The 13149-nt window shown below is 39.6% G+C and overlaps 1 protein-coding gene across 1 annotated transcript in view; it reads left to right on the top strand.

Moving 5' to 3' along the window:
• The first annotated feature begins 131 nt into the window (after positions 1 to 131).
• The window catches only part of LOC127411738 (leucine-rich repeat-containing protein 1-like), a 127701-nt gene continuing 114683 nt past the window's right edge, over positions 132 to 13149 (top strand). Inside the window, exon 1 of the mRNA XM_051647462.1 lies at positions 132 to 669. Coding sequence (XP_051503422.1) covers positions 511 to 669 — 159 coding nt within the window. The 5' untranslated portion in view covers positions 132 to 510. The remainder of the gene's footprint in view (positions 670 to 13149) is intronic.

Genomic DNA, 13149 nt, shown 5'->3' with positions numbered 1-13149 from the left:
ATGGATAGACAGACAACAAGGTGTGTTTGTGGAAGTGTAGTTCATGTAGTACAGTTGACGATGGAGGGAGGGAGCACGAGAGAAAGGGAGGAGCCGTTGGGAATTGTGACGTCAACCTGGAATGAGGGAGTGAATGTTCCGGGTCAGAAACTGGACTAAGAGGAAATAAACTCCGGGATAAGAAAAACACGAACCAGATACAACCAAACAGACATGTAACCGCTTATAAATACAGGTACGGGACATTTGTCAGCCTTCCAGAGAAGATGTTGCGAGAAAGGTGAAAAAGCGGAAGAGAAACTCCCGGGATCAAATCAGAAGTGGAGCGCGACGTTTTTAGTCCGTGTTTGTGCGCGCGATACTTTTGCGTTTTGAAATCGACACAACACTAGTTGCTTTGGCGCACTTGGAGAGTTTCCTCTGCTTGTTTGATTCAGTTTTGGTTTGCCGTGGCAACTTTTCCAGCAGCAGGACGGATTTATCCAGTCTACAGATCGTCATCATCCCGTGATGTTTCACTGTATTCCCCTGTGGCGGTGCAACCGTCACATCGAGTCGATTGATAAGCGCCACTGCTCGCTGCTGTACGTCCCGGATGAGATCTATCGCTACAGAGGGAGTTTGGAAGAGCTTTTACTGGACGCCAATCAACTGCGTGATTTGCCCAAGGTAAGAGATGCCAGTCTGCAATGGGGCCCATCGTTGCTAGAAAGTAAGACTATTCTCTAATGGATGAGTCGCATTCATGGGCCGTGTCCCACAACCTAGCGCGCTGCCTGCCTAGTCAGCATTTTGGGCATCATTGGTGCCCTCTGGGTTTTGAGCAGCAAGTTTGGCTAAATTGGGTGAGTTCAGACTCGGAAAGGACTTTAGTTTTTGAGTCAACATTATTTTGGGCATCATAGGTGAGTTCCAGGTTAGTATCAGTTTTGAGCATCATAATCTAGGTGCGTTCCGAGTCATTCAGCAGTTTTGGGCATCATAGGCGCACTCCAAGTCAACAGGATATTTGAGAATTATTGGTCCCTAACATTTTTGGCCGTCATAGGCACATTTCCTGGCCCAGTTGGCTCGAAATGTGCCTACGACGCTCATAAATGATGGCTGATGATAGGTAGGGAGCTCACTAGGTTTTGAGACGCATCCACTGTCATTGTGCCCTATTCAGACAGCAGAGAACTCTAGAATTCAGCCTTTTAGTGTGCTTCATAAAAACACCGGGGACTGAAAGTGACTGTGAAAGTGAGGCAGGTGTCAACTGCTCCTACGTTACGTAGTGCGGTGGTGTGGCGTAGTGGTTAATTATCTGGGCTGTTAACTGAAGGTTTATGGGTTCAGACCTCACAAGCATTGATCCGTGCACTTTCACCATTGTGTCCTTGATCAAGACACTTTAACCTCAGCTGATTCAGGGGAACTGTTCTTATTAGGCCTACTAATTGTACGCTACTGTGAACAACAAATGAATATTAAGTAAGCATTATGACATGAATTGACCAGAGCTTATCTTCCATTTTGAAAGCAGTATTGGGGAAGCTACTTTAAAACTGTAGCTTCCCAAGCAACAAGCAACTCATAACTGAAAGTAGTTAAACTACAGTCAAGCAACTCTATAAAACAAGTTAGCTACACTATAAGCTATTAACAAAAAGTAGCTAACTACACTGAAACTGTTTAAAGAAGAAAATATGTGTGTGTGTGTGTGTGTGTGTGTGTGTGTATATATACACACACACACACACACCAATCAGCCACAACATTAAAACACTTGCCTAATATTGTGTTGGTTCCCCTCGTGTTGCTAAAACAGCGCCAGCCCGCATCTCAGAATAGCATTCTGAGATGATATTCTTCTCACCACAATTGTACAGAGGGGTTATCTGAGTTACTGTAGACTTTGTCAGTTCGAACCAGTCTGGCCATTCTCTGTTGACCTCTCTCATCAACAAGGCATTTCCTGTCCACAGAACTGCCGCTCGCTGTATGTTTTTTGTTTTTGGCACCATTCTAGTAAATTCTAGAGACTGTTGTGTGTGAAAATCCCAGGAGATCAGCAGTTACAGAAATACTCAGACCAGCCAGTCTGGCACCAACAATCATCCATGTGATTATCTAATCAGCCAATCGTGTGGCAGCAGTGCAGTGCATAAAATCATGCAGATACGGGTCAGGAGCTTCAGTTAATGTTCACATCAACCATCAGAATGGGGAAAAAATGTGATCCAGTGATTTCAACCGTGGCATGATTGTTGGTGCCAGACGGGCTGGTTTGAGTATATCTGTAACTGCTGATCTCCTGGGATTTTCACACACAACAGTCTCTAGAATTTACTCCGAATGATACAAAAAAAAAAAAAAAAAAAATCCAGTGAGCGTCAGTTCTGTGAATGGAAATGCCTTGTTGATGAGAGAGGTCAACAGAGAATGGCCAGACTGGTTTGAACTGACAAAGTCTACAGCAACTCAGATAACCGCTCTGTACAATTGTGGTGAGAAGAATATCATCTCAGAATGCTATTCTGAGATGCGGGTTGGTGCTGTTTTGGCAGCACGAGGGGAACCAACACAATATTAGGCAAGTGTTTTAATGTTGTGGCTGATCGGTGTATATACAATGTAACATTCAGTCATGGCTAAAATAAATAATCTATGTCCTTTAATAATGATTTGAATCAAATGTAATTATAAAACTGCAGTATGTGAGTGGCGCCGAGAATTTTGAGCAGTCTTCATAGTCGTATGGCTGGCAGTGTGTGAACAGGGGTGTAGTTTCCAGGGGGAATGGGGGAGGGAGGGAGGAGGTAACCCCCCCCAGTTATCAAAACAAGCAAGTACATCCCCCTTAATATTAATACCATGATCAATGGATACATGTAGATGCTTCACGCTGCAACCCCCCCAATATTCAAGCCAAATCTATGCCCTTGTGTGTGTATATTTATAGAAAACCATTGTTTTGAATTTTAGAATGAGCTATGTCGTCCACCAGACATGTCCAGTGTGTGACTCCTTTCAGCCTTTTTTGCCATTTTAGTCAAATATCTGGCTATGTGAGATTAGTGCTCAAGTAAATCAGTGAACCACTTATGTGAACTAGTTAATTTACATGAAACATCCAATAGATTTAACTCACTAAAACGAATTGGACTCCCTAAAGCTAAAAATAATGTTTCATTTACATGAACTGTCCGAAAGAACCAATTCACTTCAGTGATGTGGTTCTCCCAGTGCTACATGAGAGAAGGATGGTTTAGGTGAGTGTGTTCTCAATACAATGAGACCAATGTACCATTTTGTGATGCTTGGAAAATACTGCTCCTTACTGTAAAATTGACACTTTTGCAAAGTGTTCTACTACCCAACACTGTTGGAAAGTGGAACTGCTGAAATAATGGAGTGTAATGTAAACTTGGAGCTTTCCATGAAGTTGCATACAGTCCATGAATAGCTACTTTTCAGAGCACAGACTTCTGGATGAAGCAGGGCACTCCTTCTTTAGGAGAACATTTGAAACATGTTCCAGGCTTACTGTGCAGAATGTAGATTTAAAGGCTCATAATCATTATGTTTTGCTGCCACACAGAACAACTTCCTGTTCTCATTTCCTTGCCCCTATTTTGGGCGATTCTAGTTGAAGAATCTTGAAAAATAAAACTTTTTCAAACTATGTGCTGGACCAACTCAATTGTTCTGTAAAGTGCTTGCTGTGATGGTAATAATGATATTTTTTTGTTAAAGCATTTAATTAAATTATACATTATAACACCACATTAATAAATTCATAATAATAAAAATAGTTTTGAAGTTCTTAGGAAAAAAAATGCAAAGTAGAATTTTTATTTATTATATATAAATATAATAAGGTATAATACTTTTATATAGGATAATCATTTTATAAGTTATCTAATTTAATTTAAATGTAATTAATTATTAATTTACAATTTATAATTTTATATTAAATTCATTATTATTATTATTATTAATAATAATTTCTATTTTTGTGTTAAATTATAAATTCAATTATAAATTCAATAAATAACATTTATAAATGAATTATAAATAAAGTAATGATAATCCTTAGTACTTTTTTTTTATAAATCATATACGAAAAGTCTGGGTGGAGGACAACTGTAATTTGGACAATTTAACCATTCAGCATATTTAAAAACAAGGGGAAAATTAAAAAGTTGAAAGCTATTATAATATATCATTTACTTTAAAAACAGTCATTCTAATTTTAAAGTAAATTTTCTTTAAAACCATTGTTGGAGAAAGAAAGGTTCCCCCAATCAAAGAATTACCCTTTTACATCCATTTACAGTAAACTAGGACAGCTGCCATATTTGCAAAAACATTTACAAGTAACTCACTTATTTAAACTACACATAGTGGAATGCTTTGATAACTTGATCAGCAAGATCGTGAAGAGCTCAAGTTTGCTTGCAAATGGTTTTATCCACATGCTGCCAGAGCAATAAATCTTGCATGCAGTGGCGATCGACTGACTGCAAGAATCACATGCAGCGACTCTTTAGAAAATAATATATGAAATCTTTTGGGTGAGTCATATAGACTATAACCTGCTGTGTCCAACAACAGCAGCGCATCTTTTTTTTTTTTTTTTTTTAAGGCAATAAAACATTCAAGACATATTTATCATGAACCTTCTTGAGATTCATTGTTTGGGTTTTCTTGAAGGGATAAACTTATTCTAGTGAATTTCAGGGTATTTCCTCGAAGGAGTCTTTGAAAACAGACAGCCAGACTTTGAACTGGTATTATCACAAAACTGGAATGAAAAATAAGTCAAGCGTGAACATGATAAATGCACCTTCAGACAAGAAGCTAAAGGGACTCAAGACAACAAGAGAGGAGTGAACAAAACAACATTTACTAATGCAGGGCAAACAAAACCCACAAGAGAAGACACAACATGTCTTCACTTTATAAAAGAAAACGCAAGTACTGTCCTAAAGTTATATTACATCACCTGTAAATCATATTTTATGGACAAGATTCCCACGGTTATGGAAAACCTGGAAAATTGTGATTTCCAGCATTGAAAAAGAAAGTCATGGAAAGTAATAGAAATGTCTACAGTGAATATAAAGTTTTCTAGTTATGCTCACTCTGAAATATCATTGACTAGTAATTGCTCTTTGAGTGCTTTCATTTTGAAAATTATTTAGGAAAATCCTTTATCCAGATGACTGGAAAAGTCATGGAAATTGTCAACATGGTTAACATATGAAAGCTTTTGATTAATTAATACTATGTATTTGTCTTCACGGTTGTTTGTACAAATCATTGCTTGGATAAAATGTTGAAGCTGTGTTTTATTACACACATGTGGAAACATGAAATGCCAGTAAATCAGCCACGTTTTAGACTTTTCCTTTAAGGGTAGAGTGGCTGGGCTGAATGCATTCCAGTTTTTAACCATTTACTGTAAGAAGTTACATTAACTATTGAAAAGCGTCTCTATTGAATTCAGAGCTAACATATTCATGTCTGAGCATGTTAATTTGGCCTTTCAGGTGAACAATTTCCAAGAGAAACTACTTTCAGTTTAACTGGAGTTTTGGTTTCACATAAGAGCCTCTGACTTTAAATGCTTTGGTTGCCAACTTTTGGATGCATCGTTTTAAGAGATCTTCAATGATGATCAAAGCAAATGAATATATAAAATCACCAGGCATAATTTCTGTGAAAAATATTTTATTTATTTTTAAATGACAAACTTACATTTTCAATAGTGATTGACCAATATATTGGTCAGGCTTATAAAACAGACAATTTGGCCGATCAGCTTGCATGATTAACAGAAGTTTACCTAGTGTCAGTACTAAATGTTCTAACGAGAATATATGTATGTATGTGTGTGTGTGTGTGTGTGTGTGTGTGTATATATACATATATATACATATATACATGCATACAGTGGTGTGAAAAAGTGTTTGCCCCCTTCCTGATTTCTTATTTTTTTGCATGTTTGTCACACTTAAATGTTTCAGATCATCAAACAAGTTTAAATATTAGTCAAAGATAACACAAGTAAACACAAAATGCAGTTTTTCGTTTTTTTTTTTTTATTAAATTTTTTTTATTGATTCATAAATTAACACAAGAAATACAACAACATCTATATAATGAATCAAAAACTTTTAACATTAAACCCCCACTATATCCCCTCCCCCTACCAAACTCTCAAACCACCCTGACCCCCCCACGAACACCCCTGTGGTCAGTAGAATATAGACACACACACACACAGAAAACTAAAACAACAACATAAAATAACATACAATAATCAAGTATAATAATAATTAAAAAAAAAATAAAAAAAAATACTTTAAATTACTCCCTCCACCGCCCCACCTCGAGATTCCCTCAAAAATGCTAAATAATTGCCCCATTTCTTATTGTAAGTTTCCCTAACCCCCATCCTAATACTCGACCCCTCCTCGAAGGCAGTCACCCTCCCCATCTCCGCGCACCACTCCGGGAACGAGGGTGCTCCATCCGACTTCCAACTCCTCAAAATAACCTGTCTACCAGTCATCACACCGGTCAAAACCCAGTCCTTCATGTGCTTATCTACCAAATCCATGACCTCCCTATCACCCAAAATACAGAGTCTGGGGCAGAACAAGACCTGAGTACCCAACACATCACACACAAAACTTTGCATCTTCAGCCAAAATTCTTGGATCTTAAGGCACCCCCAAAAAACATGGATGGTGTCTCCATCTTCAGTATGGCATCGCCAGCAGATGGGTGTGTCCTTAAGACCAAGCCTATACAATCTAGGGGGGGGTCCAATAAAATCTATGTAAAATCTTAAATTGCATAAGGCAAACCCTTGCATCTCTAGATGCAGACTTTGTTTTTTAGAATCCTTGCCCACACTCCCTCCTCCAATACCAAGTTTAAATCTTTCTCCCATAATCTTTTAAGAGAATTTAAAGCTCGGTCCCCCAGACTCTGAATTAACAAGGAGTAATACACTGATGCCTCATGACCCTTCCCAAAAGCAGCAATCACCACTTCCAGAGTATCTGCCACTCTAGGGGGGTGTATGCTACTCCCAAAAACAGAGTAGAGCAGGTGGCACAGCTGTAAATACTTATAAAACTGAGATCTGGGAATCCCAAAATGTTGAACCAAATTTTCAAAAGATCTCAATACTCCTCCCTCATATAGGTCACCAAGTGCATTAACCCCCCTCACAATCCAATCTGACCAACAGAAAGGGGACTTATTAATGCATAGTTTAGGGTTCTGCCATATGCTCGAAGCAACATTTAAATAAATATCAGAATTAAACACTCTGGACACTTTTGTCCATATCGAGTGTAAATGCAAAATAACGGGGTGCGACTTAACCTCTCCAGCTAGTTTAATCGAAAGGCTTTGCAGTGGTGAGATAGGGGCAAGAACTTCCTTTTCAATACAAAACCAGGGAGGAAGCGACCAATGGTGGAAGCGACCAGTGAACCAAATGTCTAAGACTGAATGCATAATAATAAAATAAAATCTTGGGTAGGCCTAACCCACTTCACTATGCTATCAAATTGCTTAAAATAAGAGAGAGGGACATCTACAGGGAGAGATTGTAGCAGATAGTTAAATTTTGGAATGCAATTCATTTTAATAACATTAACCTTCCCAATCATCGATAAGTGTAATGAAGCCCACCTGTCCACATCATTCGAAAACCTTTTTATTAAGGGATCAAAATTAACTCTGACTAAATCAGACAAATTTGCTGGGAATAAAATTCCCAAATACTTAATTCCCTGTTTGGGCCACATGAAGGCGCCCGGCTGGAAAGCCGTTACTGGGCAGTACGCTGTCAAAGCCAAAGCTTTGGATTTAGACCAATTGACTCTGTATCCTGAGAATTTGGAAAAGGAGTTAATAATTTTGTGGAGGCAAGGCATGGATCTAGTGGGGTCAGAGACGAATAATAAAATATCATCTGCGTAAAGCAGAAGCTTATGCGCTATACCTCCCACCGTCACCCCTGGAAAATCATCCTCCTTTCTTATCGCGGCTGCTAATGGTTCCAGGGCAAGACAGAACAATAATGGGGAAAGAGGGCAACCCTGCCGGGTGCCCCTATCCAGAGTAAAATAATCTGAAATTAACCCATTTGTTTGTACCGCTGCTACAGGGTGTCTATAAAGTAACTTAATACAACCAATAAATGTATTCCCGAACCCATACCTTTCCAAAATCTTGAAAAGATAATCCCATTCTACCATATCAAACGCCTTTTCAGCATCAGGAGAGATGGCAGCAACCGGAGATTGTTCATTTGCTACTGACCACATGATATTGATGAAATGCCTAATATTATCAGAAGAATTACGGCCTCGAATAAACCCCACCTGATCTATATGTATAAGAGATGTCATAACTTTACTTAATCGATTAGCCAGAATTTTGGACAAAATTTTTACATCTAACTGGATCAGCGAAATTGGGCGGTAACTTTTACACTCGCTTGGATCTTTATCCTTTTTTAGAATCAGACTGAACCAGGCTTGTGTCATGGTTGGTGGAAGCTTTTCATTCTTTAATGAATCAGTATAAACTTCTAACAAAAGTGGCGCCAGTTCTGTAGCATAAGATTTGAAAAACTCAGCGGCAAAGCCGTCAGACCCTGGAGCCTTGCCTGTAGGCAGGGACTTAATTACCTCATCAAGCTCCTCCAAGTTTATATCAGAATCAAGAGAGTTTTTTTGCTCATTCGTCAGTTTAGGGAGATCTAATGGTTCCACAAAGTTCCTAATATCTTCATCAGTAGACGAAGACGTGGACCTATAGAGATCAAGATAGAACTCTTTAAAAGCATTATTAATATCAATAGCTGAGGTAAATATTTCACCACAAGCAGATTTCACTGAGGGAATGATAGAAAAAGACTCTCTCTGCTTTATATATCTAGCCAAAAGTTTTCCTACTTTATCACCTGACTCAAAGTATGACTGTCTTGCCCTGAATAACCAAAACTCCACTTTCTGTGACAGAATAGTATTATATCTGTATTTCAAACGAGTCAATTCTCTGAGGCCATCAGATGACATGCGGCGCTTCAGCTCTGCCTCTGCACTTTTAATATTTCCTTCCAACTCCACAAGTTCTTGTGCTTTGGATTTTTTGATGAATGAGGTATACTGTATGATCCGACCCCTAAGAACCGCCTTAAGTGCCTCCCAAGCCACGCCCACAGAGGATACCGAGGACCAGTTGGTCTCCATATAAACACTGATTTCAGTCTTTAACATTTGTTGGAAATCAGGATTTTGCAAAAGGGACACATTAAGGCGCCAACTATAAGATTTATTTTTCTCTATATGTGGCATCACCTCTAAACTCACCAGGGCGTAATCTGAGACTAAGATATTTCCAATTGAGCAATCAACAACAGATGAAATAAGGGATTTGGATATTAAAAAAAAATCTATTCTAGAATAAATCTTGTGGACTGATGAAAAAAATGTATAGTCCCTAGCAGATGGGTTCAAAAGTCTCCAAATGTCTGTAAGACCAAGATTTTTACACATCCTGTGAAGCATCAATGTTGCTCTAGGGGATTTGCACACTTTTGCTTCACTATGATTAAGCACTGAGTCCATCAAAAGATTAAAGTCTCCTCCCAATATTATATCATGAGGGGTGCCAACGGTTTGCAACATCCCTTCAAGATCTATAAAAAAGCCATGATCATCAGCGTTAGGTGCGTAAATATTAGCCAAAATCAACCTTTGCCCTTGAATTTCAGCTAAAACAATAATTACTCTTCCTAATTTATCTTTGCTCTGTTTGAGACATTTGAATTGTAGATGTTTATTTACCAATATAATGACTCCCTTGCTCTTACTTGAGCCAACACTAAAGAAAACATGTCCACCCCATATCTTCCCAAATTTTTCAGCTTCCTGCGGGGAGAGATGTGTTTCTTGAAGAAACACTATATCATATTTCCTACGTTTAAGAAAAGTAATAACCTTCCTTCTTTTTATGGGGTGCCCCAACCTATTTACATTCCATGTGGAGAGAGATAGTACACTCATATTAACATTTGACATTTTTATATATTAAAAAAAATAAATTGTGTGTCAAAAACAAAATTATATAGACCACATTCCCCAATAGTGAAACAATCAACCCCCGAACAAAACAAACAGAAAAAAGAAAAACGTGCGCATTAACCCCGTGCACGACAGCGCCAACCGGCAACAGTCCCTCTAAACTCAAAAGGTCCATGAACGCCCACGAGTCCCCACGACAACTTTGCCATTGGATTGCTCAATTTTGCCTCACAAATTTGTGAGGTAAAATTACATAACAGAAAATACTTTGTAAAATAAACCCAGTCAATAGGAAGAATGAACACAAAGAACGTGTAGATTCATTCACAGAACTGTTTTAAAGGTGTGATCTTCCACAAGACAAATTCCAGCTGATATAAATCCGTTCATATTCCTCGGACAGACAAACGAATGTTCAGTGAGCCAGCTGTTATGAGTTCAGCGTGATCATGCCAATGTCCCATAAAAAATAAAAAAAAACTCAACAAAACAAACTACAGCCAGCAGGAGGAATAAGCACGAAGAACGAACAGATTAATCCACAGCTGTTCCAAGGAGTGTTATTCAATAGAACAAGCTCCAGCCACTAGGCGGAACCAATACAAAAAGAAACAACACCGGCATCCCGGTTACCCGGATGGTCGAGTCAGTTCACTCGGAGGCTGCATAAAAGTATATACCATGACTTACATAATCCGTCGGCTTCATAAAAAACATCCTTTGTGTGAGCAGCATGTAGATATTTTGCGGTCATCTGTAGTGTCCACTCTCAATCTATCCGGGAACTTCAGTGCAAAAGTAATCTTTTATCAATGCAAAAGTTCTTTAAGGAAAAGTGTTATTCACAAAACAAGCTCCAGCCGCTCGGCGGAGCCAACGCAAAAAATCCAAAATGTCGCCCAGCATCCTCAAGACTTAGTACAGCGAGTCAGGCCCACTCACATGAGAAACATCCAATGGTTTACTCAGTCATTGATTCTATAAAAGACATTGTCAGATTTGGACATGTGAATACTTTGCGACCGACCTTCGTTTCTATTCTCAGTTTGGCAGGAAACATCAGAGCAAACGAGATGTTTTTCTGATGTAAGAGTTTCTTACATTCCTTGAACCAATTGCGTTTCTCTCTTGTCGAACTCGCAAAGTACGGGAACAAGAAAATATTATGGTTCTTCCAAGAAAGCTTCCCTTTGCTCCTCGCCTGGCGCAACACAAGATCTTTATCGGATGATCTCAGAAATCTGGCCAGAATCGATCTGGGCCTGTCTCCCTCAGCAGATCTGTGAAACGGGTCTCTGTGAGCTTGCTCAATTTCCAGCTTGTGGCCTGTTATGTCGAGCAGACTCGGGAAAAACTCGTCTAGGAATCTCACCATATCTCTGCCCTCCTCAAGCTCAGGAATTCCAACAATTCGAACGTTATTCCTGCGGCTTCTATTCTCAAGACCTTCAAGCTTTTCAAGGAGATGTTCCAGATCAACTTTGGTCGCGGGTGGATTAGCGGTTAATTCCCTCTCCGAAGATTCCAGAAAATCGATTCGTTTTTCAACATCAGTCACTCTTGTACCTAACTTGGAGAATTTTATTTCCATCGCCGTGATCGATCGACGTATTACAGCGAGATCCTCCAAGTCAGCAAGAATCTTCATCAACATCACGACATGTTGGACAACTGACGCTGGATCTCCTCTATCGCCGCGCCATCCAAATCGAGTCCCCGGTCTGTAGGCCTGCCGGGGCTTTCATCCTGAACATGTAAGTGTATTTTAATGTCTCCCGAGCCCGAGGATTTTGACTTCTTTGCCATGTTTTGCAACAAAGGGCAAATGTGTAACTGGGTGTATCAAATTTCACCAGATTATAATGTGAAAATAATCGAAAATTCAGCAAAGTGCGCAGAGCTCGTCGCTCACACGTCTGCTCCTTGCATGGTGTCCAGGGTGTCCCACAAATTGCAGTTTTTAAATGAAGGTTGTTATTATTAAGGGAAAACAAAATCCAAACCTACATGGCCCTGTGTGAAAAAGTAATTGCCCCCTAAACCTAATAACTGGTTGGGCCACCCTTAGCAGCAACAACTGCAATCAAACGTTTGCGATAACTTGCAATGAGTCTTTTACAGCGCTGTGGAGGAATTTTGGCCCACTCATCTTTGCAGAATTGTTGTAATTCAGCCACATTGGAGGGTTTTCGAGCATGAACTGCCTTTTTAAGGTCATGCCACAGCATCTCAATAGGATTCAGGTCAGGACTTTGACTAGGCCACTCCAAAGTCTTCATTTTTTTTTTCTTCAGCCATTCAGAGGTGGACTTGTTGGTGTGTTTTGGATCATTGTCCTGCTGCAGAACCCAATTTCGCTTCAGCTTGAGGTCACGAACAGATGGCCGGACATTCTCCTTCAGGATTTTTTGGTAGACAGCAGAATTCATGGTTCCATTTATCACAGCAAGTCTTCCAGGTCCTGAAGCAGCAAAACAGCCCCAGACCATCACACTACCACCACCATATTTTACTGTTGGTATGATGTTCTTTTTCTGAAATGCGGTGTTACTTTTACGCCAGATGTAATGGAACACACACCTTCCAAAAAGTTCAACTTTTGTCTCGTCAGTCCACAGAGTATTTTCCCAAAAGTCTTGGGGATCATCAAGATGTTTTCTGGCAAAAATGAGATGAGCCTTAATGTTCTTTTTGCTCAGAAGTGGTTTTCGTCTTGGAACTCTGCCATGCAGGCCATTTTTGCCCAGTCTCTTTCTTATGGTGGAGTCATGAACACTGACCTTAACTGAGGCAAGTGAGGCCTGCAGTTCTTTGGATGTTGTTGTGGGGTCTTTTGTGACCTCTTGGATGAGTCGTCGCTGCGCTCTTGGGGTAATTTTGGTCGGCCGGTCACTCCTGGGAAGGTCCACCACTGTTCCATGTTTTCGCCATTTGTGGATAATGGCTCTCACTGTGGTTCTCTGGAGTCCCAAAGCTTTAGAAATGGCTTTATAACCTTTTCCAGACTGATAGATCTCAATTATTTTCTTTCTCATTTGTTCCTGAATTT

Source organism: Myxocyprinus asiaticus, chromosome 21, assembly GCF_019703515.2.
Source record: "Myxocyprinus asiaticus isolate MX2 ecotype Aquarium Trade chromosome 21, UBuf_Myxa_2, whole genome shotgun sequence".
Lineage (NCBI taxonomy): Eukaryota > Metazoa > Chordata > Actinopteri > Cypriniformes > Catostomidae > Myxocyprinus > Myxocyprinus asiaticus.
Note: the sequence above shows the minus strand (reverse complement) of the source record. Positions and strands in the feature narration are given on the sequence as shown.